Here is a 27,190-nt window from a genome sequence, read left to right on the forward strand (position 1 = left end):
AGAAAATGGATTACCATATCATTATACTCCAAGAAAACTTAATAAATTTTTCCACGAGTATGGACATAGTTAATATATAAAAGTAGGAGTTTATTAAAAGCAGAAATGCATTTCAACATAAAAGTAGGAATTTATTATTTTTGTCAATTTATTATTTTAACCCCGTTTTTAAATTTTAGATAGGAATATTTTTAACATTAAAAAAATCAATAACTAACTTTCTAAATCCCCTTAATATATACATATATATATATATATATATATATATATGGTAAAAATTTAAGCATAATATTAATACCAAATACAACTTTGGCAGCAGCTACTTGTGAATTGTAATTGGTTTTTTGAAATAGAAAACGACGTCGTTTCAGAACTCCACTGATTTTGTTTTGCACCCCCCAAAACCCGAAGCCAAGGAAGAAGTCTCAGAAATCAAAGAGTGAAATTTTGAGAGAGAGAGAATCAACAATAATCAATAATGTCGATGAAATCAATTTTCGACGCAAAAGAAGTCCGATCAGAATTCGAAAAGGCCAGCATAAACCCTAGCTTCATCCCACTGATATGGAAACACGTAATCAGCCATCATCAAAACCCTAACACCGTCACGACCGCCATAGATTGGTGCGAAATTCCATCTTTACCGTCGGCCGCCTACTCCCTCCTTGCCTCCAAATTCAAACCCCTAACCACCACCCTCCACTCCCTTCACCACTCCTCCGACGGCGTCACCACCAAGCTCCTCATAAAGCTCCAAAACGGCAGCTTCGTCGAGGCCGTCGTCATGAAATACGACACGCGCTTAGGCAAATACGATGGCAAGCCCCGCCCCGGCGGGCCGAGGTCGACGCTGTGCGTTTCGTCTCAGGTGGGCTGCAAGATGGGGTGCAGGTTTTGCGCCACGGGGAGCATGGGGTTCAAGAACAACCTGTCGTCTGGTGAGATTGTGGAGCAGTTGGTTCACGCTTCGCGACTTGACTCTATACGTAATGTCGTTTTTATGGGGATGGGTGAGCCGTTGAATAACTATGCTGCTTTGGTTGATGCTATTCGAGTCATGTTGGGTTCGCCTTTTCAGTTTTCACCCAGGAGAATAACTGTCTCAACGGTATTACTACTTCTATTTCTATGTTATAGGATTTGTTTTAACCTAATATTAGTTTACCCATATCAACAACTGATGTGCTGACGCTGATGGGTTTGTGTAAAACTAAAAAAGTACTGGGTAGAAAGTGTCGACCGTTAGTAGGTGTGAAATAAGGAATGATAACTGGTTTTAGATCACATACATAAAGTGGTAGCTTTGTGCACGGGTGCAACATTTTCACTTGACACCATATTTTTCTTCACATGGGCCTTTTCCATTTCAAAGGATTCTAATTCACAATTCAGGGGTACATTCTAAGATTGATTGGATTTTTTTACTTCTGGCTAAAAATTGGAGGATTTGAAAGGGAGGGGTTCCTTTTCCCATTTTTTAGAGATGAATTTAACCAGGTGTTTACCTTAAGAGTGGACATTATCAATCCATCACTTGAAGCACGCAATTCATATCTGAGGATTGAATTTATTGCTGGTCCACAGATATCAGTTAACATGAGATCCCATTCCTACTCCTTTGCTTGCTCTCTTCCTAATCTTATTGAAATATTTTACCAGTCTAATAATACTACAGTCTATTTAAGATGCAGTCTTGGATATAATTCCAAAGTTACATTAATTGTTTTTTCTCAAAAAAAAAAAATTTGTGTTAATTGTTAGAATACAAGAGGGCATTAATGTGGGAAATGTCTGACTCGTAAGTGTTTTTTGTGCATCTAATCTTCTGTAGGTTGGCATCGTTCATGCTATCAACAAGCTTCATAACGATCTGCCAGGTTTGAACTTAGCAGTTTCATTGCATGCACCAGTTCAAGATATCCGTTGTCAGATAATGCCTGCAGCTCGGGCTTTTCCTCTGGAAAAGCTTATGGATGCACTGCAACAATATCAAAAGATCAGGTAGGAATTTTACACACACAATTAAGGGTAGAAATTTGTCATACTTAATGCCTTACTGAAAGTTATGTGAATATATATATTTCTTTAGACTTTACAATTGTGAAGGCAGTGAGAATTCCAAGAATATCTCATGATTCGTCTCAAAATTGCAGTCAACAAAAAATTTTGATTGAGTACATAATGCTTGATGGAGTGAATGATGGAGAGCAGCATGCCCACCTACTTGGCAAGTTGGTAGAGACATTTCAAGTGGTGAGCTCTTCTTTTTTCCCCACTCTCTTTTGATAAGTCATGAGCTCTTGAATTTGAATATTGACAAGTTCCAAGTTTTATCATGATGACTCTGAACACAATTTCAGATGTTAAACTTTGTAATACCTTTTCTTATAGCATTACATTTGTGTATAATTGGATGCTTATGTGGTCCACTGAACTGATTGATGCTCAAGACAACTTTCATGGATGCAAGTCACACCTGAAAAGAATAAATAATTATAATAATGCATGCTGAAACTCTGGGAACAAATAATATTGTTGAGTAAAAATAAATACTTGCCAAGAAATCAGCTGTGCCTATGTTGGGTTTCTGTAGCTGACCTTGAGAAATCAGGGGACAGCTGGTTGTATTAAGCGGCCAAGTATTTTGTCTCATTCATGTAATTTTATATAAAATTTCACCCAACAACATTTTTACTGATAGACATCTTGTTACCTTAAAGTGTAGTCAGCAATGGGCCACCATTCCAATTTTCAGCCAAATCTATTTTCAATACATTTTTTATTGCCCATCAAAATAAAATTTAGTTAAGTCAAACTTGACCTGTTTGCGATTGATTTACATCAACTGCTGACCAAATTGATGTTAGAGTTAGAGAAAAAATAACATAAATTAAACATTTATACGATTAATATTAGATCTCTTTAGCTTATCGTATGCAGGATGTATCCCAGGGGCAATAATTCTATAATTGGGTTGGATCTTAGGTAAATACCAAACTAAGTCTACAAAAGGCATGAAGTTCCAACAAGAGTATGCTATCTAGTCTTCCTACCTATTTTCTATCGTTATTCACAATTCCTACTCATGTGGCTAATAAAATTGAAAAGTTGTAAAGGGACTTTCTATGGGGTGATAGCAAGACTCATCTGGTAGGATGGGATAAAGTTTGTGCGCCTATAGCCAATGGTGGCTTGGGGATAAAGAAACTTACTACTTTTAATAAGGCCTTATTGGGGAAATGGTTGTGGCGATTTGGGAAGGAAGAGAATCGGTTATGGAGGAGGGTGGTAGCTTCAAAATATGGAGAAGAATGGGGGGGATGGACCTCAATTTTGGGTAGGGGAGTTCATGGTTGTGGTTTGTGGAGAGGTATTCGCATGGGATGGGAGGAATTTAGCAAAAAATGTCAGTTTGTTGTTGGGTTGGGGAATAGAGTGAGGTTTTGGCAGGATGGGTGGTATGGGGATCAACCTTTTCAATTGGCTTTCCCAAGGCTGTATGGTATTGCCATTGATAAGGAGGTATCTGTAGAAGCTTCTTTGTCTAGGCAGGGGGTAGAGGATAGAAGAATTTGGGATGTTCGTTTTATTTGAGAATTTAATGATTGGGAGATGGATGAAGGGCTGCATTTTCTTCGTATATTGGGAGCTAATACTCCTCCAATGGATGTGGGAGACCGAATAAAATGGAAATTGAAGCCTAATGGGGATTTTGATATCCGGTCATATTATGACAAATTAAGGGATTCTTCCTCAATTGTCTTTCCTTGGAAAGCTATATGGAAAGCAAAGGCCCCTAGGCGAGTATCCTTTTTTGTTTGGTGTGTAGCTTGGAATAAGATCCTAACGGGTGATAACCTGAGACTGAGGAGATTGTTTTTTGTGGATTGGTGTATTATGTGCCGACATTGTGGAGAGACAGTAGACCACTTACTTCTTTATTGTGAGATGGCTTATCGGTTATGGAGCTTTGTCTTTATAACTTTTGGCCTGTCTTGGGTTGTACCTAGATTGATCCCAGATTTGCTTTTTGGCTGGTGAAATTGGTTGGGGAAGTACTCGTCTCAGATTTGGAATTTAGTTTTGTTGTGCATCCTTTGGTGTATTTGGAAGGAACGGAATCGGCGGACTTTTGAGGATTTGGATAGTTCCGGTGATCAGATGCTTGCTTCTTTTAGTGGGACTCTTTTTGATTGGTTTCGGGCATGGGGACTCACAACTAGTGATTCTCTCCCTTCTTTCCTTAGCTCTCTTTCTCTTTGTAATTAATTTGTTGATTGGTTTTCTTTTTTGTTTTTTCTCTGTTTTCTCCTTCTTGTATTTTCTGGGTTTGCTCTATGTTCTTCATGCATAGAGTAGCCTTTCGTTTATATAACAATCTTACTTATAAAAAAAAAACATATGTATGGCTGTGTTCCTTGTTTTGTAGATTGTGAACTTAATACCATTCAATCCAATTGGTACTTTGAGTCAATTCAGAACCAGTAGCGAAGAGGGGGTATCAAGATTTCAGAAAATTCTTAGGGGTACCTATAACATCCGGACAACAGTTCGTAAGCAAATGGGTCAGGATATAAGTGGTGCATGTGGTCAGCTGGTGGTTAACCTACCTGATAAGAAGTCTGTTGGGAATTCAAGTCTCTTAGCTGATATAGAAGATCTTCATCTTTGATGTAGCCTAAATCATTTCAGGTGAGAGATCTCTCCTCAAGCGAAGTAGCAAACAATTCTGATATCCTTTGATTTCATTCAATTAGCTTGGAATTTTCTAACCTCTCCAGAATGATTGAGTTTTGGAATGTTTTTATGGCAATTATCTCAATTTTGTATGTTTAATACAGTATTTGCTGTTATATCTGGTATCATATGGGAAACAACATATATTCTATACCCAGGACTACAGAATATATCATATCACACAATAGTTTGCAAATCTATTTAATTCTCATAAGTATTTGCTGTCAACGCACTGGCAGACATTTCTAAATTAGGAGTCAATTGACAGAAGACAAAGTAAACAAATATTGTTTGCAACGTCTGCTATTTTACACGACTTATGTTCTTTTATTAATTCCTCTATTTTATCTCTCTATTTTAACTCTATTCTGTTCTTGATAATATAGGCTTAGCAATGGATTGCAATTTAATGGTGATGGCCACACCAGATAATGGAGTCCCGAGAGGATGATTTCAAAAAACTGTCTTTGCCCAGCATGTTTTAAATGCTGCTGGCCATTCTAGTTCATTTGCAGGCAGGTCAGTGATTAAGGGATGGAAAATGGTTAAACACATGTTTTAACGGTTTTCCTTTCAACATCTGATTGGGGAGGTTGGCTTCTAAAAAGTGGGTTTTATATACAAGCTCTTGAATTCTTTGTAACCACTGGATCCCAACCTCATATTTACCTGCAATTGGGTTCATGCAAATTTTGTAATTTGCCCGTTCTTGTATATTTTTTCTACAGAGTATACTGAAAGAGCTTTAATATTTGCGAAGGAAAATGTGAGAAAAGTATTACCGTGACTGAAAATCTGTTTCACCAGAAAACAAAATACGGTTGTGCGTGATTCTCTTTTTATTTTACTGTTGTAGATAGTCAATCATGTTGTTTGTAACTTGCAGCAAGGGTATCACTGGATTTCTGACTGGATTGGATGAAGGGACCGGTTGAATGGATTAAACTTAAGATTACACACAGGTTGCTTGATGTGAAATTTGTAGCTTCCAGCTCTCATCAAAAATCCATATCTAATATCTATTTAAGCCTTGGCTCTGGTTCATGCTGCATGCTTGTGATTTGGTTGGTCTGAATTTGAATTAAAGAAATCCTCCCTCTTCGTTCCTCCCAAAAAAAAAAAAAAAAAAAAAAAAAAGAAAAAAGAAAAAAAGAAAGGATTTAAATCAAAATAAATATCTCATTTTAGATGAGTTAATGGTAAGTCTCGGACAAATTTTGATTTGGTATATGACACGTCAGGGGAAGAAAAGTACTTGAAAATGGCTTAAAATTTTTCTTTACACCCTGTATCACTATAATGCTTTATGGTCTTGGTGGTTCTGAACATCAGTCATGAGGTTCAAAATTTCAACTCACCAAGATTGAACAAATCCAGCATGAATGAGCTCAATCACATGGCAATACTGCTGAGTATTAAACAGACTCTGATTCTGGTGAACCAACCCATTACATAACGATGTCAAAAGATCTAAGATCAGTCATATAAAGCGTCAGAACTATTGCTAAAGTTGAAAGTCGTCACTACTCTTGGAAACCTCTTTGTTGGTAGCTGAATTTTGTGCAATTTATAGATGGCCTCAACTTGCCCTGCAACGTAATATTAAAAATCTCATTGTGAAACGAAGTCCAAATATTTGGCCGCTCACTCCTTGAGTGCTCTCATTCATAGTTGCAGGTACCCATTCAACCTATATTGTGTCGGTAACTCGGTATAACTAAAGGACGTTGCTTCAATTCCTCTTGTTGTATTTGCAGATCCTGCTGCTTGTATTAACTGCTTATTTGAGGAGGATGTTGGGGGTATTTTGAGTGTGACAAAAAACCTGCTTATGGTATTTCTTTCTTGGTAAAATTAATAAAATCCATCTTAAAAATGGATACACGTCATCACATAGTGACTCTGTTTATTTTAGTGAATGTTTAACGATTTACACACAAAAACAATACCATGAGAGTTGGGCGTTACATTCAAAACAATACCCATGTACTAGGATTGTGCACATTTTTCCTCTCTTTTTTTCAATACATTACATTGAGAGAGAGAGAGAGAGAGCAGAAATACAATCTACAACCTTTTAAGTTAATGAATTATCATTTTAGTCCACTAAGTTAAGATTTTTTCATTTTAGTCTGTTAACTTTGACAATATTAATAGATTAAAACCATAAAATTTAGACTTAGTAACATTGTTGACTAAAATGGACTATTCACTAAGTTAAAATTATGTCATTTTAGTCCCGTCAACTTTGAGAATGTTAACAGGCTTATAAACAAAATTTAGACTTGGTAACTTAGAGCATTCACATCAGCTCATCTAAATTTTTTGTCTATTTTACACGAAAAAACCTCATCTTTCTATTTTACACTACCACTTTTACAAAACACCCACATTAGTTTATTTATTTTACAAGATATTTCAATAAAATATTCATTCTACACCATTTTTTATTATTTTCATCAACCAACTCCATCCACATATATACGCGCCCTCTCTCTCTCTCTTCTGAACAGATAAACTCTCTCTCTCTCTCTTTCTCTCTTTTCTTCTTTCTCTCATTTCTTCTCTCTTTTCTTCCTTCTCTCACCGGACGATTCATTCCTTCTCTCTTTTCTTCCTTCTCTCACCGGCGATCGTCTCATTCCTTCTCTCACCGACGATTGTCTCATTCCTTCTCTCACCGGCCGATCCAGATCGCTCCACGCTCCGATCAAGCGATACCCACGAGCTCCGGCAACCCAAAACCTTTCTTCACTGGCCGATCCACCCTCCACAAGCACCGATCCATGCTCCACGCTTCACCGGCCTACCCACGAGCTCCCAGATCCTTTCTTCACCGGCCGATCCACGCTCCATGCTTCATCGGCCGACCCATGTGTGTGTGTGTGTGTGTCTGCACCTTTGTTCTTATTGTGTTGCATTTGGTATTAGTTTCAATGTATTTGTTATTTGAGTGGAATGTTTTTGTGGGTCTTTTTGGATTTGGTTTAGCTCGAATGGGTTGCCTTCAAAAGTTGTGTTTGCGTTAGATTTATGGGACTTTTACTGTCTAGATTTGTATAAATATTTGAGCTTTCTTTCTGTGCTTGTGTGTGGGTTAATTTTCAGTTGATTTGGCGCGCTGGATGCTGCAAGGGTTGGGGAAGAAAGGAAGGAGATGAGATTCCGTTAGAGAGGAGAGAGAAAAAATCATTAAAAAATTAAATACATGAGCTACAGTACCCGTGTAAATTTACACGGGTACTGTAGCTCGTGGATAATTTTAGAAGATTTTACACGAGTTTAACCGGACTGATGTGGGCTGTTTTTGAACAAAAATGTGTAAATTTGAGCATTTTTTTTATTATACACACTTATAAATGAGCTGATGTGAATGCTCTTAGTGGACTAAAATGGCAGCTCACTACTTATAGGGTGTAAATTGTATTTTTGCCCCCAAAAAAAAAAAAAAAAAAAAATGTAGGGTGACTCATATTGGAAATATGAGAGTAAACAGGCTGTAAATTGAATTGGTTAGGTGGTAAAAGAGAATTCATGAACATACACAATAAGCAAACCCTGATTTTGAATGTCCTAATTAAGCAAAATATCTGATTAGTCAGGCTCAAACCTTAATGAACATAATACGCATGCATATGCAGATTGAGACCTGACTGCTTCTATGAAGCCAAGAGTGCTTCCAGCTTTGCAATTTGATCATCTTCATTTTTTGGGGTTGGACTTCCTTCAGGTTCATACAAATCATGCTTCCACTTCTCAGCCCGAGTACCACCAGAATGATAACCTTGTCTACCACTATCTCTTCCCCTGTAATTTCCACCACCACCATATCTTTCTCTGGACAGAAAACCATCCCTATGTGCTTCTCCCCTCTTTGGTGGCAACCTGTCTCCTGGTCTGTCCATATAACGGGGGTTGTGGCTTCTCTCCTCCCTCCTTTCACTTCCTTCTACATAATGGTCAACATGGCCTGACTTTACAGTCTCTGATTCCAATTTGTCAGCATGTTCAGAATTCACTGTAATCTTCTTCTCCTGAAATGAGGGTCTTTTCTTTGCAGGTGGAGGTGGATCATCCTTTTCTACGAAGTGATCATGGCGCCAAACACTGTGGTCATCCTGCTTAGCTTGTAGTTTCTCATCTCTTTCCTGTGCATTAGAAGTTGTCTTGTTTGCTGCTCTTTCATCGTGCTGATCCTTAGAATCCCTCCATCCTTTAAAGCAAAGGAACAATGAATGATAAGACAACAGCTACAATCATTAAGCTTTCAGCCATAGGTGGGGAACTAAAATGGTGTTACTCTTTCAAGGATCATTAGCAGTGATACTTAGAACACTGCCAAAGAGCAAAGTAAGAGAGCATAAAGAAGACCAAATTCAAACTTCAAGTCTTGAAATAGCATGATGCTTGATCAAAGTTGAGATTCCTAATTTAATAATATTCCCACTTAGATAATGATTCTATATTTTTTACTAAACAGCAATGCATAACCTTATTACTTAATATATTTGGGGCCTGCTTGCTTTCAGTTTTTCATAGTGTGTTTGCTTTATTAACAATTATTCATCTTATCTGAAAATGATTTTATTGATTTTTCAATTTTTTTTAAAAAAAATATTAGTTTATCTTATCTTGGGGCTAGCCAAACGCAATCTTGAGACACAAAAATTAAAGTTGACCAATTTTTAAGATTTAATCCACTTGAAAAATCAAAAACAAAAGTACCCTTACCAAAATCAAAAAAGACATAGTACCATCAACTTCAAAATAATCATACAATAATTGCGGTACACAAAAACATAAAAATATAATTGGACAGAGTAACATGTCTTTTTCTACATCACATGCAAATGGACATGCACATAGATGCTCATATTTATACTCATACAAATATTTAAGTCTAAAATGCACTTTATCCCCTTGAAGTTTGAGATCGCTTCTAAATCGGTCCCTTAACTTTCAAAGCTTGCAATTTACACCTCAACTATTACAATGATGTCAATGTGGAGTGAAAGGAATGCTAGATGCTTTGAGGGATAAGAACAGTCATTGCTAGAGATTAAGTCCTTTTTCTTACATACTTTCCTTGATTGGTGTGTGGCTCTTTTGCATTTTCTTGTTTTTCGCTTCCTGTTTTGCTTGATCATTGTAAATTTGGTTCTTGATTTTTGCCCCCAAAGTACATCCCCAATGCACTTGTGTGGGTTGGCTATTTTTTATTAATAAAATTTTTCTTTATCTATCAAAAAAAAAAAAAAATGTGCCCTTCTATTATGCTACCGTCACATTTTCATTGTTAACTAGCCAAAAAATGACATCATTTTTCTTTTCTTTTTTTCGCCAAAATGATCATTTTGTGTGGGTTAACAAGAAGATTTTAATGGATGTTGACAAAAGGGGCACGCTGATGTTGTTGTAATACTCGAGAGTGTAAGTTGCAAGTTTTCTTGGTTAAGGCACTAATTTAGAAGCAATCTCTAACTTAGAAGGTGTAAATACTAAATAGTATTTTAGACAAGATTTTATGATATGTAAGGTGCCCTCTTAACTATTATAAAGTACTCTATATTGGATAAATATTATAATGAAACAATGAACTTTCTTTCTTTTTTTGTAGGTAAGTTACAATGACCCAACTTTGCCACTGAAGAAAATTAAAATACCATGACTATGAATGTTTGGCCCTGTAAAAAATAATAATAATAATAATAATAATAAATATAAGAGTAAACTACATGCAAGATTGATGGGAATCACAACATGAAAGCACTATCATGTGAATGATGAAAAGCAGATGTAGCCAAAAGTAAAAGGAAAAAGGCCAAACATTTTGAGAAGAGGTTCACAGATAGAGTTGAAGATAAATAGAACTCACCACCAGGAGCTCTACGACCAATGCTTCGACCAGTTTGCATGGCATTACGTTCATCATGCTGTTATAAGACATGCACAGGCAAGCCTAAGATTATTATATACATGGAGCCACTTGAAGGCATGGGCTGAAAGAAAATCCCGCTACATCAGCCCAGAACAAAGGTTTGCATACACTGAATAATATTACCAAGTAATTAAACTCAACAAATATACTTGTTTTTTATCAAGCAATCATGTAATGTTGGAAAGAATTTTCTAAGCCATTCTGGAATGCAGCTTAGGCATTTTCCAGGCCTGCATACATATAGAGATGCATTAAGATGACTACTGCAATTCTTAAGCTGCCCCAGGGTGTGCAATGTAATGTGTACATTTCATTAGTTGGTTGACTTCATTCATCTCAATCAACTTCCATTTACTTTTAAATGGTTGCAAAATATATGTCTATTTAAAAAAAAAAAAAAAATTCTTTTCTTTTTGTCCCTAAATTTTCTGGACAGTTTTTTCCCATTTATTTCTTCTTGGTACAGAAGATAAAAAAATATTTGGTGGTAATCTAGAATAAAAACAACCTTCAAATCCACCACAACAGCTCATAGAAGCTTAACCTAGAGAGTTAGGGAATCAAAAACTTATGTCTCCCCACCGTATGCTCTACGTGACCAGGCTATGCATACCTCTGGCATGGAGAGTGGACAAACATTACCTACACAAAACCATTAGTTTCTCGATGTCAGTTGACTCTGGTGCTTAAAGTCCCAGAAAACATCACATCCGTGAACAATATGAATCTATAAGTCAGCAATGAAAACGCATTATGGTTATCATAGAGTTGTACTATGTGCAATGACTGGTAGAATACAAGGTGTTGGATAATATTGGGAGGCTGAAATCAAACTAATCCAAAGATCTAACGGGATCATAAAGTTAACAGTTATGCAAGAAGCAGTCAATTATGTGAAAATTTTAAAGTAAATGTTACACAAACATTTCAGAATAACCAATTTCATATTTATAAGATTGTTATCAAGACCTGAAAATAAGATCGGGAGCGAGGTATTTCAGTTGGATCAGAGGAACGTTTTGATCCTTCACGATGTTTTTCAGGTTTCTTGTCAGCTTCTTTGCTCACAGCCTCATTTTCTCGCTTAGAATCAGGTGCCAAAGGGGCCTCAAGTGGTATGGCATCTTGCAGCCGACGATGGTGCTTTTGATCCCTGTCTGTCTGCTCTCCAACATCCAAATTAGCATTGTTGGGTAGTCTCTCTGTTTCTGGTTTCCCATCCCTCCTAGACTTCTTAGGACTAGTTGAACCAAACCAAGTAACATATGTAAAGGCATATTATGATACGAAGCCATAATCAACTGGCAAAAACTCTCACTATGTTTCACATTTTAGAACTCAAATCAAAAGGTAAAAGAGCAATACACACACTGCTGTATAACACAAAAGTTGATAAACAAGTGAATATAACGGTGCAACTTAAATTCTTGATGACTTATTAGAAAAAGTGCATTTTTCTTTTTCTTTTTTATGACAAGGAACCCCTTCAAGGTATGGGCCAGTGGGACCACCCCTGCGGGGCAAACCTCATATGTCTACACACCCCCACTGAGCTAAATCTCAAAAGTCGAACCAGAGACTTCCGGGTTTAGAACTAGTCCAGGCACTCTCCTTTTACTCCCAGGTGCAATATTATATAAGTGAAAAGCTTTCATCTTTTTTAGCTTATTAACGCTTATGGGTTTTTCAAATCCTCACATTTCCAATCAAGATACAATAGTGTACTCTTGCTCACTTTCTGCAAAAAGCTAATCCAAAGACACAATAATAAGAGTTCCAATTCTTATTTTGAACCCACTACCTATATATATATATATATATAGGTGAACAATATTTAGCGGAACAATATTGTTAACATTAATATTTGTAAAAAATTTGGAGTTGGAATTATTAATAAAATAAAGAAAGAAAGAAACCCCAAATGGGTAAAAGTTACCTGGGTTCTCTATCGAACCTAGAACGTTGGTGTCGTTTGGAGTCTGAATCGCGAACTTCCCTTTCCCGACGAGACATTATTGTTAGGCAAAAAAGAACGCTAAGCTAAGCAGCTTCTTCCTTTCTTCGTTTTCGCTCTTTCTTTCTTCCCCTTTTCCCACTTTTGGCTTTTCTCTCTCTCTTCTCACTCTAACTAGATCAAGATGTCATCGTGGCCGTACGATCCACGTTGTTGTAGAGTAGACTAGAGTCTCTGAAATGAGTCGCGAACAAGATTTCTATTTTTATTTTTATTTATTTACTATTTAAGGAGTCCAATTCTTCTCTCAAACCTGTCCACTTCTTTCATTAAAAAACTAATATCCTGCCTTTTTCCTATTTATATTTTACAAAAACAAATTATAAAAGCAAAAAACACTACAAATCAAATCTCCACCAACAACCACCACTAGCCCGCTTGACCACCACATATGTCGATGCCGCTACAAAGAGCCAACGGTCATCCTTCATCCTGTTGACACTATGCTAGCCAATAACCACTAACGACTGTTTGTCCACACTGATAGTTTTTGCGAAAGTAATATAAAACAAAATTTATATTTTCGTTTAAAGATCGTTGTACCACACAACCATGGATTCTAAATAAAACAAAATTGTGTACCTCTCTTAGCAACCTAAGCGTATTGCCTCCCAAAATATTCACGTCTCTCTCTCTCTCTCTGTGTTTCTTTTCGGGTTTTCAAAAGATTTCAGTATTACTCAGTAGTTCTAATGGTCAACGACTAATGTGAGATATATATATATTAAATCTTATTTTTATTTAAGACTTCTAAAACCAAGAGAGATATTAAACGTGGGATCCTTAGGGATCCTAATCTTCAGTTGTAGGATTAATCAATAACTTTTTGTATGTTACTGACTTATCTTGAAACTCTTTCAAAATTATTCCTTAATTTTCTCAACAATATCAAGAAAATATTTGAACTTCTGCAGATTGCAATAATGTTCATCAAGACATTGCAATTGACCCCTGAAGATTAGAGAATTACAAATGAGGTCCCATTACTTACAATTTTATATCTATGTCCTTCCACCACATTATATTCCCATAAGTCACTAGGACTAGATTAATATCACTGTCATGTCCTTAGCTTATGTAACCCTTAATTTCTTGATTTCATAATTTCTATTAGACTCCAAAATATATTTGAAAAAACTCTTTAAATATATATGATGATGGAAAGAAAATCAATGGGTTGAATACTCCGGGCTTCAATGATCTAGTAATTGCTTGAAAGGCCTGAAAAGGAAAACACAAGATCAAAGATGACCAGGGTGGACCGGCCAAGAACCCTCCGATACTTAAGTTAGTTTCTCTTTTAAATTCTAGAGTTCCAACTTTTTAGGAGTTGTCTCCATACTTACCTTCTTTGATATGAATGAGTGTTTATATAGTGTGCACTTGAAGTGGTTACTTGTCTCGTAACTTCCCCTATATTTGAGGAAGTCAGAAGGTTCAAGGTTAACTTCGACAACCGCTATAGGAGTTAGAATATTCAATCTTATCTTCCATAACTGTTGCTGGAAGTTAAGTACTTAGTAAGAAGTTATAGCGATGAACCAGGATTTTACTCATGCCTTGAAATAGTAACACGTGGTTCAATTCACTAGCTCTTGTAGACAAACTTTTCTGGAATTTTCTCAAGTGTCAGGGGTCGTCCAAGTGCTTTCCTTATAGACGACCCATGTGCCTATGGACGAACGTCCTACTACGTATAACAATTCTTGTCTTCTTGACCTGGACGACTCTCATGGACAAATTAGAGTTAGTTCAATTTTCAATTCACCATCACTTGCCCCCTTGTCCAAGGGTCGTCCAGAGCACTAAAAATTTACTGTTGTTCTTTGGATGTGTCTTTATGTTAGTTGTTAGATGTCGTGCCACGTGTCACAACCTCATTGGTGATTAGAATCGTCAATTTACCTTTTCGAGGAATATGCCACGTGTCGTTCTCTGGTTGGTCACGTCGTTTCAAATGCCAAACTTCACTGCCTATAAATAGTGGAATTCCTCTCCTACCCTTCACATTTCCTAAATTTTCTCCCTTGACATTCATCGCCCAATGCCTCGTCTAGAAGTATTTTCGCGTCCTTAGTCCTCATTCGTCTAAAGCCAGGTACTCTCTTCATCCTCGTTCTTAGGTTTTCCTTCAAATTTCAAGATGTCTAAGATTGTCCTTTCTTTGTCTAGTAATAGCATTGACAAGGCTATAAACGAGAACCATGATACTACTAATTTAGTGGCTCCAATAGTGATAGCAGTAATGGTAGTAACAGTAGCAGTGAGGGGAACACTACAGACGAGGAATACACATTTGGTGTTCCTGGGATTCCCTTAAAGGTTTTTCTGAGCAGCTTAGGACGAGAGCAGCGTCTGGGTCTAGGGCTAGTACCTCGAGTGCTCCTTCGTCCACTCCTTTAGACGAGGTTGAGATGGTATATAGTTATGCTATAGGGGTCCACTCTAAGACGGATGAAAAGAGGTTAACATCCCTTAGGAGTTGGTACCAAATTCCAGATGACCTAAAGGAGTGGTGTTGTCAACCCCGTTTTGGCTTAGGTGTTTACGAGGCTTACCTTTTAAGGGGTCTTAGGTTGCCTCTTAATGCCTTTACTAGGGAGTTACTCACCAGGTTAGGCTTAGAAATATGTCAGTTTAACCCTAACGCGATGAGGCTAGTCGTCTCCATGCAAGTTTTGTGGAGGGAGATATTTGAAGGGGATTGTTCTCTTACTGTGGACGAATTCCTTTACTGCTACAAGCCCTCAGAAATTAACCAATCTCTTAGCTTTTACCAATTCATAGCCAGAGGGAAAGATTGTAAACTAATAAAATCACTTGTCACATTAGATAGGAATTGGAAGACAGAGTTTTTCTTCGTCTCTAGTTTTTAGGTTAGACACCCTGTTTAGGTTGGTAAGGATCTATTTGCCCCCTATACTGGAGAGTTAGGAAACATTTGTCTTGAAGGTATGTTTATTATTATCATTTTATTATTTTTATTATATATTTTGATAGGCAAAAAAAAGTATTGACCCCTTGTGATAAATTAACCAATTAATTTAGCCAAGTGAATTAATTAAGTTAATTAACATGCAAATGCGTGGTAGCACAAACAAATCACCAATAAACTAATTATACAACAGAAAATAAATAACACGGTGATTTATTTACGAATGGGGAAAACCTAACGACAAAAATCTCACCGGGTGATTTTCATGTCACCATTTCCGAAATTCCACTATTATCATAATAAGCAGTTACAAGTAATGGAATCCCAGTACTTTATACCAACTTACAGTTGAACCCTTACCCCAATACCCAATTGGACTTGTTCTATAGTGACAATTTCTCCTTTTTATGCACAGCTTCCAAGTACGTGACTAACCAATGCACGGATCCTAGTACGCGACTTCAATCACCAACTGTAGAAGGTTGTTGGCTGCAAAATTTTTCAGTTCATCCCAACAATGAAGATCAAGAAGATGCTTGGTCACAAAATACAAAGGTGCACATACACAACAACTTCTTCAAGAATGATGAATTAGGGCAAAATTTTGTCTCAAGTCACAAATTGCTTGAGTAAACTTCTCTCAAAGCTTTTGCAAATTGTGTACTCTTTGACGGCCCTTAAAACAATCCTTTTATATGTCTAGAATTAGGAGAAAAGAAAGCCCAAAAACACATTCACGGATTCCAAGAAAATCAAATAAGAATTCTGAATTTCATAAACCTCGACAGATAGGAAGTGTCGAGAAGCTATCGAGCAGGTGTCAAGCCAACTGTCGAGATTTAATGAATTTGCACTTCTCAGTTTGTTTCTTGAACAGACTTGATGACTTCAACACTTGATCTTGAAATCTTGTTTCTTGAATTATTAAAAACACCTAGAACTACCTAATTACAAGTAAAGTGCGTTTTGTCAAAGGATTAGCTAATTACATAAAATAATGACATATGTTCTAAACAAGTGAAACACATATGTCCTAACAATCTCCCCTGTTGGCAATCCGTGACAAAACCACAACAAAAAAATGAACATATGAGAGAAGTCATATATCACTCAACTCATATTCACTTGTTGAATACAATAAAATCTATTCTAACACAAACTCTTGAAAATTTTTGCAAGAAGAAAGTTTATGACAAGTAGTCTTTGACAACTTGTATTTCTGAAGCACTTTAAACAAAACTCATCAAGGCATCTTAGTGTGAAACAGAAATAATAGATTGCATATAATTATAAGAAGCATGTGCATAAAGAAAGAGAAGAAACAACACATGTAAGGATAGGTGAAAGAAAAACATACATCTACATATAAAGAAGATAAGTACAATGTATGTCAATAATGGTCACATGACCCAATGTACAAAAACAAACGTATCTATCAAAGAAAGAAAAGAAAAGATATATAAAATCCTCATTATATCCCTCATATCAACACTCTCCCTATCAAAATGGTCCTCTACTAACTTTCCCCCTAAGAATGACTACTCTCATATCCCAAAACTACTTCCCCTTTTTGTCACGAGTGACAAAAGGTAGAGTGTTAAGTAGACATCTCATCAGTAGAGCTAGCATCTCCATCATTATCATAAGAAGAATCATCGTTATCGCCATTAACATCATCATCATCCTCAACTGCAGAATTAGAAGCTACCAGAGGAGGTGAAGGAGAAGCCCCAGAAGCAAAACCATCTAAGGTCACCTGCTGCCTAGCAATACAGCCAACATGAACATTCACCTGATACAACTTAGTAGAGAGTGTATCAAGGTGAGCATCTATGCGCTGAAGCTGTGCCATGATGTCACTAAGAGTCACATCACCCATTGAAGAGGAAGGGGCAGATGTGAATGGAGCAGATCAAGAAGAAGGAGTCAAACAGGAGAGAGGTGCTATTGACTCCAGTCGTGACCTAAACTGCGCCTCACTACATTTTACGGAAGCGGCGTCTATGGCACACATAAAAGTGAAATAGTCGGACACGGGAAAAGGGACAAAAAAATGACGTAAAATCCTCGTGATAGCGGAAGGAAAGATGAGCTTATCACGGGATGTCGAATCTAGATGAACACTTATAATAGAAAGAATGAAAAGAGATAACAAAAACCGAGCACGAGGCTCTGTAATAAAGTTATAATGAAAGAGAGGATGGAATACAAAAGTCATCACCATATTCAAGAATCTAGGACCTCTAGCAAAAGGCCGACATGGTGTAAACTGACGCTTACCCCAATCAAAAGGGCGCTCACAAAAGTAGCCATGAGCTCATCTTTGGACACAGTCCTTAGACGCTCACAACTAGGATAGACAGGAAACTCTATCCTAGGAACTCGAAGCACACCTGCAACAAGTTGCAGTGTGACAGGAATGCCCGTACCTCGAACGCAAGTGAAGAAAAGAGGCACTAAACGATCAATCTCGTGCATGTTGGAGTAAAACTCCTAAATAAGAATGAGAGGACAAGTGACCGGGATGTCACACAATAACTCCCATCCCCGACTGTGAATAATAGTGGAAAGGTCGGTGTTGGCGAAGTCCGCCAAAATGACTTGGTGATCCGAATGAACACCTTGTCTAGAAAAGTTCTTCGAGAAAGCCTTTCGAGCATCCTCATCACAAAACTGAATGTTAGAAGGAGTAGGATCAGAAGATGGTGCCCCAGAACGAAGAGAGTTTCAAGACGGAGTAGATTTACGCTTAGGTGCCATGGATACGACTAACGTAAACAGAAAGAGAGGGAGAAAGAGAGAGACAATCATAAAAGTCCCAAAGCAATTCAAATATAACAAGTATATTGAAAAACGAGTACGTATGCATGGGAAATACATGAACATGTGACATGTAAAAGAAATTGCATCATAGGCTCAGCCCAATCCAATCCTACCAACACATAATCAACTTGCACACATCTAAATGCATGATAATACCATTATAATGCAAATGTGATGCAATGCATGAGATTTTAAACACATTTAAATGAAAACTCATCCCAAAATTTCAACAAACACTCATCAATTTTGAAAAACCCTAAAATTTTTCAAAAACCCCAAAACCTAAATCAAAATGCGTGAAATGCATGAAGAATGAAGAGATAAGAGAGCATACCAAGTGATTTGAAGCAAAGAAAGGCCGAAAATCACGTGGTTTGAAGGTTTTGAGTGAGAAAAGAGGGTTTAGGAGGTGAATAGGTGCAGATAAATCGAGAGAGATCGAGAAAATGAGGACCAGATCGCACTAGGAAGCTTAAATAGAACCTCAGTAAATCTCGACAGATGAAGGTATCGAGAGGTGTCAAGCCATCTGTCGAGAGAGGTGTCGAGAAATTGGTTGTTGACAGGTGAAGGTGTCGAGGAACAAACCACCAAAACCAAGAATAGAAGCTCGATCGATCGACCCAGCTGTCGAGAAGCTATCGAGGAGGTAGGTGTTGAAGTGAAGAAGATGAAGCCTGAAAAGAAGAAGATTAAAGAAGAAGCCTAAAACGACTGCGTAGTGATTAAACTAAACGCAGCGTTTCATTTAAGAGCAGATGCACCAAACGCACCGTTTTGCTTAAGTGAATGGCTTCCTTAGGAACTTAATGAAACGGTGCGCTTAGCTTTGCTCTAGAATTTGTTTTAGTTTTGGAGCTAAATACAGTTAGTTAGTCTTAACTGAAATCCTAATTTCAAGGGAATTAGTTTCAGATATTTGGGTCTGTTAACTTAAGCAATTTAGGCAAACTCTGATTGTATAAATAGATCAATGAGCACGAATGTATCATTATGCAGAAACTATTGAAATTGAATACAAAATCTTCCATTCATTCTCTCTCTATCTTTCATTCTGTTCCTCTCTTACTTTCTTGCACTTTCCCTCATTTTCTAGGGCTTTCCTTTCTCTGTGATTTGTAACTCTTTGTTGACAACAATCTCCAGAACTCAGATTACTTGTTCTTGAGTTTTTCTTCATGGTATCAGAGCAAGAAACTGCTGCTGCTACTCAATCTTCAACTATGGCTGCCTCAAGCTCAACAATGGCTTCGTCTTCATCAACTTCCTCAATGTCATCAAGTCTGGTAAATCAGCCTCTTTTGCTTCTATCTAATATGTCCAATATGATGACAGTAAAATTAGATAATACAAACTATTATTGTATGGAAACATCAGATTTCCATGGTTCTTGAAACCTATTCCTTGTATGAGTTGCTCGAAGAGCCTCAACTTGTTCCTGAGAAGTTTCTCAAGGACTTATCTGGATCATACACTGCAGTTGTGAATCCAGATTTCCTGATTTGGAAATCAAAGGAAAAAGCCTTACTTACCTTTATAAGTTCAACTTTGTCTCCATCTGTGCTTGCACTCACTGTTGGATGTGCAACTGTTATAGAAGTCTGGAAGGTATTGGAAAATAAGTTTTCTTCAGCCTCAAGGTCTCACATAATGAACCCTAAGAGTGAACTTCATAATTTGAACAAAGGAAGTGAGTTTGTGGATGTGTATCTGCAGAAAATTAAAGTTGTAAGAGACAAATTATTGGCTGTTGGAGTTATTGTGGATGATGAGGAATTGCTTTATATTACAATTAAGGGACTCCCAAAGGAATTCAATGCATTCAGATCAGCAATAAGGACAAGGAGTACTCAACTTAGTTTTGATGAGCTCTCAACCTTGTTAAACGCAGAAGAAGAGTCTCTCAATGATGGATTGGAGGTTAAAAACTCTATCTTTGCTATGGCTACATCAGCTAATCAGAAGTCAAATGGTAATGGCTATAATCACAACCAAAACAGAGGTAGGGGCCGAGGGAATTTTAATAATAGAGGAGGAAGATGTGGTAGAACAAATGGTCAATTTTCTCAGTTTAATCATTTCAACCACTTCCAGCAAGGTCAATCAGGTTTTGGTGGTCCTAGATCAGAAAGACCTATATGCGAAATCTGTGGAAAGGTTGGACATTTGGCTATTGATTGTTACCACAGAATGGATTATGCCTATCAAGGCAAGCATCCACCTGCAAAGCTTGCAGCAATGGCCACAGCCTTCAATGCTTGCTTTAATCAGGATCAACCCTGGCTTGCTGACAATGGAGCAACTGATCATGTCACAACTAGTCTAAATCAGCTTAGCTTCCCAAAGCCATACACCACTCAGGATCACCTTACTGTTGGTAATGGACAAAACCTATCTATTACTCATACTGGTAATGTTCTTATTCCATCTTCTTTTTCTAATATTCAACTCAATAATGTTCTTAGAGTACCCTCAATTGCTTTTAACCTTGCCTCTGTCCATAAACTTTGTCATGACAACCACTATTAGTGCTACTTTGATGAGAATACTATTTCCATTCAGGCCTTGGACACAGGGAAAATTCTCTACCAAGGCAAGAGTGAAGGTGGAGTTTACCCCATCCATCCTCATCGTGCTTCTCAACTTCTCCCATTCCATAGAGTCTGTAATAATGTTTCTAGAAATTCTGTTTTCAATAAGATACTTTGGCATATGAAACTTGGTCATCCCAATGATCAAGCCCTCAATTGTTTGTTTCCAAATGATAAGTCTGTTCAGAATAATGTTAGCCTTGTAACTCCTACTTGTACTCATTGTTTGTATGGTAAAATGCACAATATTCCTTTTCCAAACTCTCAATTTAAAGCTTCTGCTCCTTTTGAACTTGTGCATTCTGACTTGTGGGGTCCTACTCCTACTTTATTTGTCAATGGTTTTAAATATTACATCTTATTTGTTGATCACTACTCTAGGTTTAGCTGGATTTATCTCCTAAAATCCAAATCTGAAGCCTTTGCTAAGTTTGCTCAGTTCAATGCTATGGTTGCCACTCAATTTTCTTTGAAAATTAAAACCTTTAGATCTGATGGAGGGGGTGAATTTACTTCCAATGATTTCAAATCTTATTTGGCAAATCATGGTATTTCACATCAAATTTCTTGTCCTCACACTCCTCAACAAAATGGAGTTGTTGAAAGGAAACATAGGCACATCATAGAAACTGTTATTACTCTTCTGTCTCAGTGTTCCTTGGACTACTCTTTTTGGTCCTTTGCAGCTCAAACTGCTGTTACTTTGATTAATTTGCTTCCTACCTCTGTGCTGTCTTGGAAATCTTCTTGGTTTACCCTTTACTCTTCCTTTCCTGACCTCACTCATCTCAAAATCTTTGGGTGTGCCTGTTATCCAAATTTGAGACCTTACACAGCCCATAAACTTGAACCTAGAACTAAGGAGTGCATCTTCATTGGCTATCCTGCTCAATCTAAGGGTTACCTTTGTCTTGATCCTCTTACAAACCGGGTTTACACTTCTAGACATGTGGTTTTTGATGAATCCAAATTTCCTGCTGCTTTACCTGTTCAGTCTGTGTCCACAAATTCTTTTCCTCCTATAGCTCCTACTTGGTTGTCAAATCAATTGTATCTTCACTCTACCAATCAGTCATCCTTACTTGGTCCTTTTCCTTCTCACTCTCCCAGTCAGTCAAATTCCAACTCTAGCCCATCTACTCTAACTTCATCCCTTTTCCCTACTCTCCCTCTTACTCCTCTTTCTTCTCCACCTCCTTCTCCTCATTCTTCATTACCTTCTACTGACACTGGCCCTGACACTATCTCTTTACCTATTTCCACTATCCCTGACCCTATTTCTTTACCTCTCTCTCACCATGTCTCACCTCCACCTGTCCCTTTACCTCCTCCTACCCTCAATTCTCATCCTATGCAAACAAGATCCAAGAGTGGCATTACCAAATCTAATCCCAAACTTTGCTATAAGGCTACCATTGACTATACCTATACCGAACCCCCTTCATATAAAATTGCTTCTAAGTATCCTAAGTGGTGTAAGGCAATAGCTGCTGAGTTTCAAGCTCTTCAGAGACAGCAGACCTGGTCTCTTGTTCCTACTCCTCCACATGTTAACTTGGTTGGCTGCAAATGGGTGTTCAAACTTAAATTGAATAGTGATGGTTCCATCTCTAGATACAAGGCCAGACTTGTAGCTAAAGGATTCCATCAACAAGCTGGTGTGGACTTTCATGAAACCTTCAGTCCAGTGGTTAAGCCTGCAATAGTGAGATTGGTTTTGGCTATTGCTGTGAGTTGTCAATGGAAGTTGAGACAACTTGATGTGTCTAATGCATTTCTTCATGGCTTTCTCAAAGAAGAGGTGTATATGCATCAACCTCCTGGATATGTGGATCTTGATCATCCAGATTATGTATGCAAACTTCACAAGTCTCTCTATGGTCTCAAACAAGCACCCCGGGCCTGGTTTGAAAGATTTGCTTTTCACTTGCTTCATCTTGGTTTCTCTGCCTCCATGGCTGACAGCTCTTTGTTTGTGTTTTGCTCAGCTCACACCATCATTTATCTCTTGTTATATGTGGATGACATCATTGTTACTGGCAATGATTCCACCCAAATTCATAATTTGATTGCAGCTCTGGGTCAAGTTTTTGAACTCAAGGATCTAGGGCCTCTCAACTATTTCTTAGGCATTCAAATCAATAAATCCACTCATGGTCTCACTCTGACACAGAGTAAATATGCTTCTGATGTGCTTCATCGATTTCATATGGAGAGTTCCAAGCCAACCAAGACTCCCTCCTGTCCTTCAACTCGTTTGGTACCTCTTGATGGTGTTCTTCTTTCTGATCCAACTCAGTATAGGAGCATGGTTGGTGCTCTTCAATATCTAACCTTTACTCGTCCTGATATTGCCTTCAGTGTTCATCAGTTGTGTCAGTTCATGAGTCATCCCACCACTACTCATCTTGAAGATGATAAACGGGTCCTTCGTTATATCAGAGGTACTCTTCATTTTGGGCTTTCTTTTACCCTAGGTCCTTTGACCCTTTTTGCATTCTCAGATGCAGACTGGGCTAGGGATCCTACAGATAGACGGTCTACAATAGGCTTGCTTGTGTTTCTTGGACCCAATCTCATTTCCTGGTCTGCTAAGAAACAGAGCACTGTGTCTCGTTCTTCCACAGAGGCAGAGTATCGTGCCTTAGTAACTACCGCCGCTGAATTGGCTTGGCTTCGTACCTTATTTAAAGACATTCACATTTTTCTTCCTCACATTCCTGTCATTTGGTGTGATAATGTCTCGGCTATCGCTCTCTCTGCAAATCCCGTTTTTCATTCTCGCACCAAACATCTAGAAGTTGATTACCACTATATTCGTGAGAAGGTTCTTCGGAAGCAATTACAGATTGGTTTTGTTTTAGGCCGTGACAATTTTGCGGACATATTTACCAAGTCTCTTCTTGCTCCATCGTTCCTTCTTCATCAGTCCAAACTTCTGGTTGATTCTTCCCCCATCAGTTTGAGGGGGGATGTTGAAGTGAAGAAGATGAAGCTTGAAAAGAAGAAGATTAAAGAAGAAGCCTAAAACGACTGCGTAGTGATTAAACTAAATGCAGTGTTTCATTTAAGAGCAGATGCACCAAATGCACTGTTTTGCTTAAGTAAATGGCTTCCTTAGGAACTTAATGAAACAGTGCGCTTAGCTTTGCTCCAGAATTCGTTTTAGTTTTGGAGCTAAATACAGTTAGTTAGTCTTAACTGAAATCCTAATTTCAAGGGAATTAGTTTCAGATATTTGGGTCTGTTAACTTAAGCAATTTAGGCAAACTCTGATTGTATAAATAGATCAATGAGCACGAATGTATCATTATGCAGAAACTATTGAAATTGAATACAAAATCTTCCATTTATTCTCTCTCTATCTTTCATTTTGTTCCTCTCTTACTTTCTTGCACTTTCCCTCATTTTCTAGGGCTTTCCTTTCTCTGTGATTTGTAACTCTTTGTTGGCAACAATCTCCAGAACTCAGATTACTTGTTCTTGAGTTTTTCTTCAGTAGGAACATTCTCGATCGATCCACTAAGTGTAGAGAAGCTATCGAGATTACAATAAGAAAAAGCTAAAGAAGCTCGATAGATAGCTAGGTATCGAGGAGGTGTCGAGCTAGCTTTTAAAAACAGTTTTTAGAGAAGTGAAGAACACAGTCATGAATGCAATCCAACATGCAACTCAACCAATGATCCAATCAACATAATAAGCTCTCAAAATCATCTCTCAACAAAATTTTAAGCACATGGATCCCAAAAACACACACACACACTAAACAAGTCTAACCAATTTTATATTTAAAAAACAAGTCAAAATAGTTTAGTGAGTATACATTAACACATGTAAAACCTTGTGATGGCCAAATCACATTGTACCTGTACATATATCAAGAGTAGCAAAGAATATTGCATGTTATGTGAAAAATATCGCAAGATTGCACAAGTGTATACATGTTATGACGATTTGAGATATGAGAAAATCACTTTAACTCACACATAATTATAACTATTTGATGGGGACAATCACCTTCGAGGTACATCCTATAACTCCCACATCTCATAGAATACACGCTGGCAATCATATTTAAAAACATTTTTGATCTTTTTGCTTTTTATTTTCTTTGCATTTTTCTTTTTAATTTAGCATATCATGCATGGACATATAAGAAAAAGAAAAAGAAAATACCCAATGATAATTGACATTCTAATTTTGCTATGTCGAAGCACACAAATGTCATTGACATCACACTTTTGATATGCTGAAGCATACATATGTCATTCATGATTGGCAGGCAACAGTGGTGAGATGGTTATTTATGCCTTTCTCTTAGGATTTTCTAGTCCTTCATGTCAAAAAGAATGATACAAGTGTTAATTACAAGAGATAACTTAATCTTACTCATCACAAACAAGAGCCATAAAGCTCACTTGCTTAATTGTGCATAGAGATGCTCATTTAAGCTACAAGAGATACAAAGTTTAGAAAATTTTGTTTCAATAGTCATCCAAGGTACACAAGTACCAATGTACACAAAACACACACTGTTTTTGTAATTTTTTTTTTCCTGATTTTTCAATTTTTTTATATGAAAAACAAAAAATAAGCAAAACTGAAAATAAACAAACAAAAACACGTTAAGCAAAGCAAAGCATAAAACTAGACTGACTTAAAACAATAAAACAAAATACACAAGTAATGCAACAAGCAAAAACACAAAGAAAGAGAAGAAAGTGATAGAATCACTTAGAGCCATTTTCCTTCCACACTTTGGAAGAACCTTTTTGTTGATTAAACCTTTGAACCGGTGGTGAGGGGGAAGAATTGAAACTGTTCAAGTTCGAAAGGAACATAAAGGTTTTGAGAAGATCTCCAAGAGGTGCAAAAGAGGATTGAAGCTGATTTTGGCTTCCAGTTGTTATCATGCACTCTGTTGAATGGCTAACCACTTATAACAATTTGGTCGAGTATGACCGACAGCTCCATAATGATGACAGAGATGCTACATCGTCTGTTTAGGATTTCGAGAGTTAGCCTTCTTAGCCCTAGGGTTTTTAACATCTTTCTTATCTTACTTAGGGGGTGCTCTTAAAATAGATTTACCTTTGTCTAAGTTCTCACTAGCTAATTCAGTTTTAACATTATTGTTCTCAATTTTAGCATTATTAGTAGGAGGAAGAAAGATCATACCCTAAACCTGTTTGATCCATAGCAGATTTTTGAATTCTGAGCATCTCATCAAGTTTTGCACTTGAAGTCCTCTCCAATTGAGCTCTAACTTGAAACAGCTCCGCTTCAAGCTTCTTGGTCTTCTAAGCCAAGAAATTATTCTCAAACCTTAGTTCTATAATAGTCTGATTAGCCTTATCAAACTTTGTGGATAGCTCTTCACGATCAAGTTCCACATCACTGAGTTTCTTGGTGGCCAGCCTATACAGTTTCTCAGAAAGCTTGTATAGTTTCTCATAGGCTATATGGATATCATCTTGATCATCCATCTTCTAACACTTAAAATCCACCAATTCTTCTTCTTTGTCCACGTCTTCAACAATCCCTTCAGTAGGATTGACTGTGGCAATAAAGGCATTCAAGATTCTGTCATCCTTATTGTCGGAATCATCCTCAGGCTCAGTGTCACTCAATGTAGCAGCAAGTGCCTTGCTTTTCCCAACACTCTTAAGATATGTGGGACACTCTTGCTTCATGTGACCAAATCCATGACACCCAAAGCACATAGGTCCCACAAAAACAGTGTACTGACCGCCATCCTTTGCATTTTTCTTCCCTTTGTCTTGGCTCTTGAACTGAGAAGAACTGGATTGCCTACAATCCTTGTCAAATCCCTTTCCATTGGCATTCTTTATAAACTTTTTGAACTGCCTTGTAATGTAAAACTTCATCTTAGAATCCTTATCATCTGAAGACTCATTAGTGTTACTGCTCTTGACCTTCAAAGCCATGTTCTTGCCTTTATTCGACTTGCCGATCCTTGATAACCCTAACTCGTAGGTCTGCAAATTTCCAACCAGATCAGTCAAAGGAATCTTGTCAATATCCTTTGATTCCTCGATCACCGTAATCTTGGCGTGAAATCTCTCGGGTAGAGATCTGAGCACTTTCCTCACAATCTTGGGTTCAGAAATGGTTTCCCCAAGATTGAAGGC

The 27,190-nt window shown here is 37.5% G+C and overlaps 2 protein-coding genes across 2 annotated transcripts; one reads left to right on the plus strand and one right to left on the minus strand.

Annotated features, from left to right (window-relative positions):
* Positions 1–341: 341 nt before the first annotated feature.
* Positions 342–5,646, plus strand: LOC112001199 (uncharacterized). Its single transcript, XM_024033379.2, has 5 exons — positions 342–1,108; positions 1,832–2,001; positions 2,154–2,253; positions 4,430–4,692; positions 5,124–5,646. Exons 1-4 carry the CDS (start codon positions 479–481, stop codon positions 4,670–4,672), a joined length of 1,143 nt encoding a protein of 380 aa, XP_023889147.1. The 5' UTR covers positions 342–478; the 3' UTR covers positions 4,673–4,692; positions 5,124–5,646.
* Positions 5,647–8,220: 2,574 nt separating this feature from the next.
* On the minus strand, positions 8,221–12,883 carry LOC112028412 (uncharacterized). The gene is made up of 4 exons (XM_024061101.2): positions 12,612–12,883; positions 11,645–11,915; positions 10,613–10,670; positions 8,221–8,950 (listed from the first exon to the last, which is right to left on the minus strand). The coding sequence occupies exons 1-4, from the start codon at positions 12,686–12,688 to the stop codon at positions 8,397–8,399; spliced, it is 960 nt and encodes a 319-aa protein (XP_023916869.1). The 5' UTR covers positions 12,689–12,883; the 3' UTR covers positions 8,221–8,396.
* Between the last annotated feature and the right edge of the window lie 14,307 nt (positions 12,884–27,190).

This window comes from Quercus suber, unplaced genomic scaffold (assembly GCF_002906115.3).
Source record: "Quercus suber isolate HL8 unplaced genomic scaffold, Cork oak 2.0 scaffold_359, whole genome shotgun sequence".
Lineage (NCBI taxonomy): Eukaryota > Viridiplantae > Streptophyta > Magnoliopsida > Fagales > Fagaceae > Quercus > Quercus suber.

What these genes read in the sequence shown, in the direction of transcription:
- LOC112028412 (XM_024061101.2), bottom strand. Translation starts at nt 12,688, where the DNA reads ATGTCTCGTCGGGAAAGGGAAGTTCGCGATTCAGACTCCAAACGACAC. An exon ending in AGGTTCGATAGAGAACCCAG is followed by an intron (nt 11,916 to 12,611) that starts GTAACTTTTACC and finishes TGGTTCAACTAG; the next exon opens with TCCTAAGAAGTCTAGGAGGG. An exon ending in GCTCCCGATCTTATTTTCAG is followed by an intron (nt 10,671 to 11,644) that starts GTCTTGATAACA and finishes GTCTTATAACAG; the next exon opens with CATGATGAACGTAATGCCAT.
- LOC112001199 (XM_024033379.2), top strand. Translation starts at nt 479, where the DNA reads ATGTCGATGAAATCAATTTTCGACGCAAAAGAAGTCCGATCAGAATTC. An exon ending in GGAGAATAACTGTCTCAACG is followed by an intron (nt 1,109 to 1,831) that starts GTATTACTACTT and finishes AATCTTCTGTAG; the next exon opens with GTTGGCATCGTTCATGCTAT. An exon ending in TGGTAGAGACATTTCAAGTG is followed by an intron (nt 2,254 to 4,429) that starts GTGAGCTCTTCT and finishes CTTGTTTTGTAG; the next exon opens with ATTGTGAACTTAATACCATT.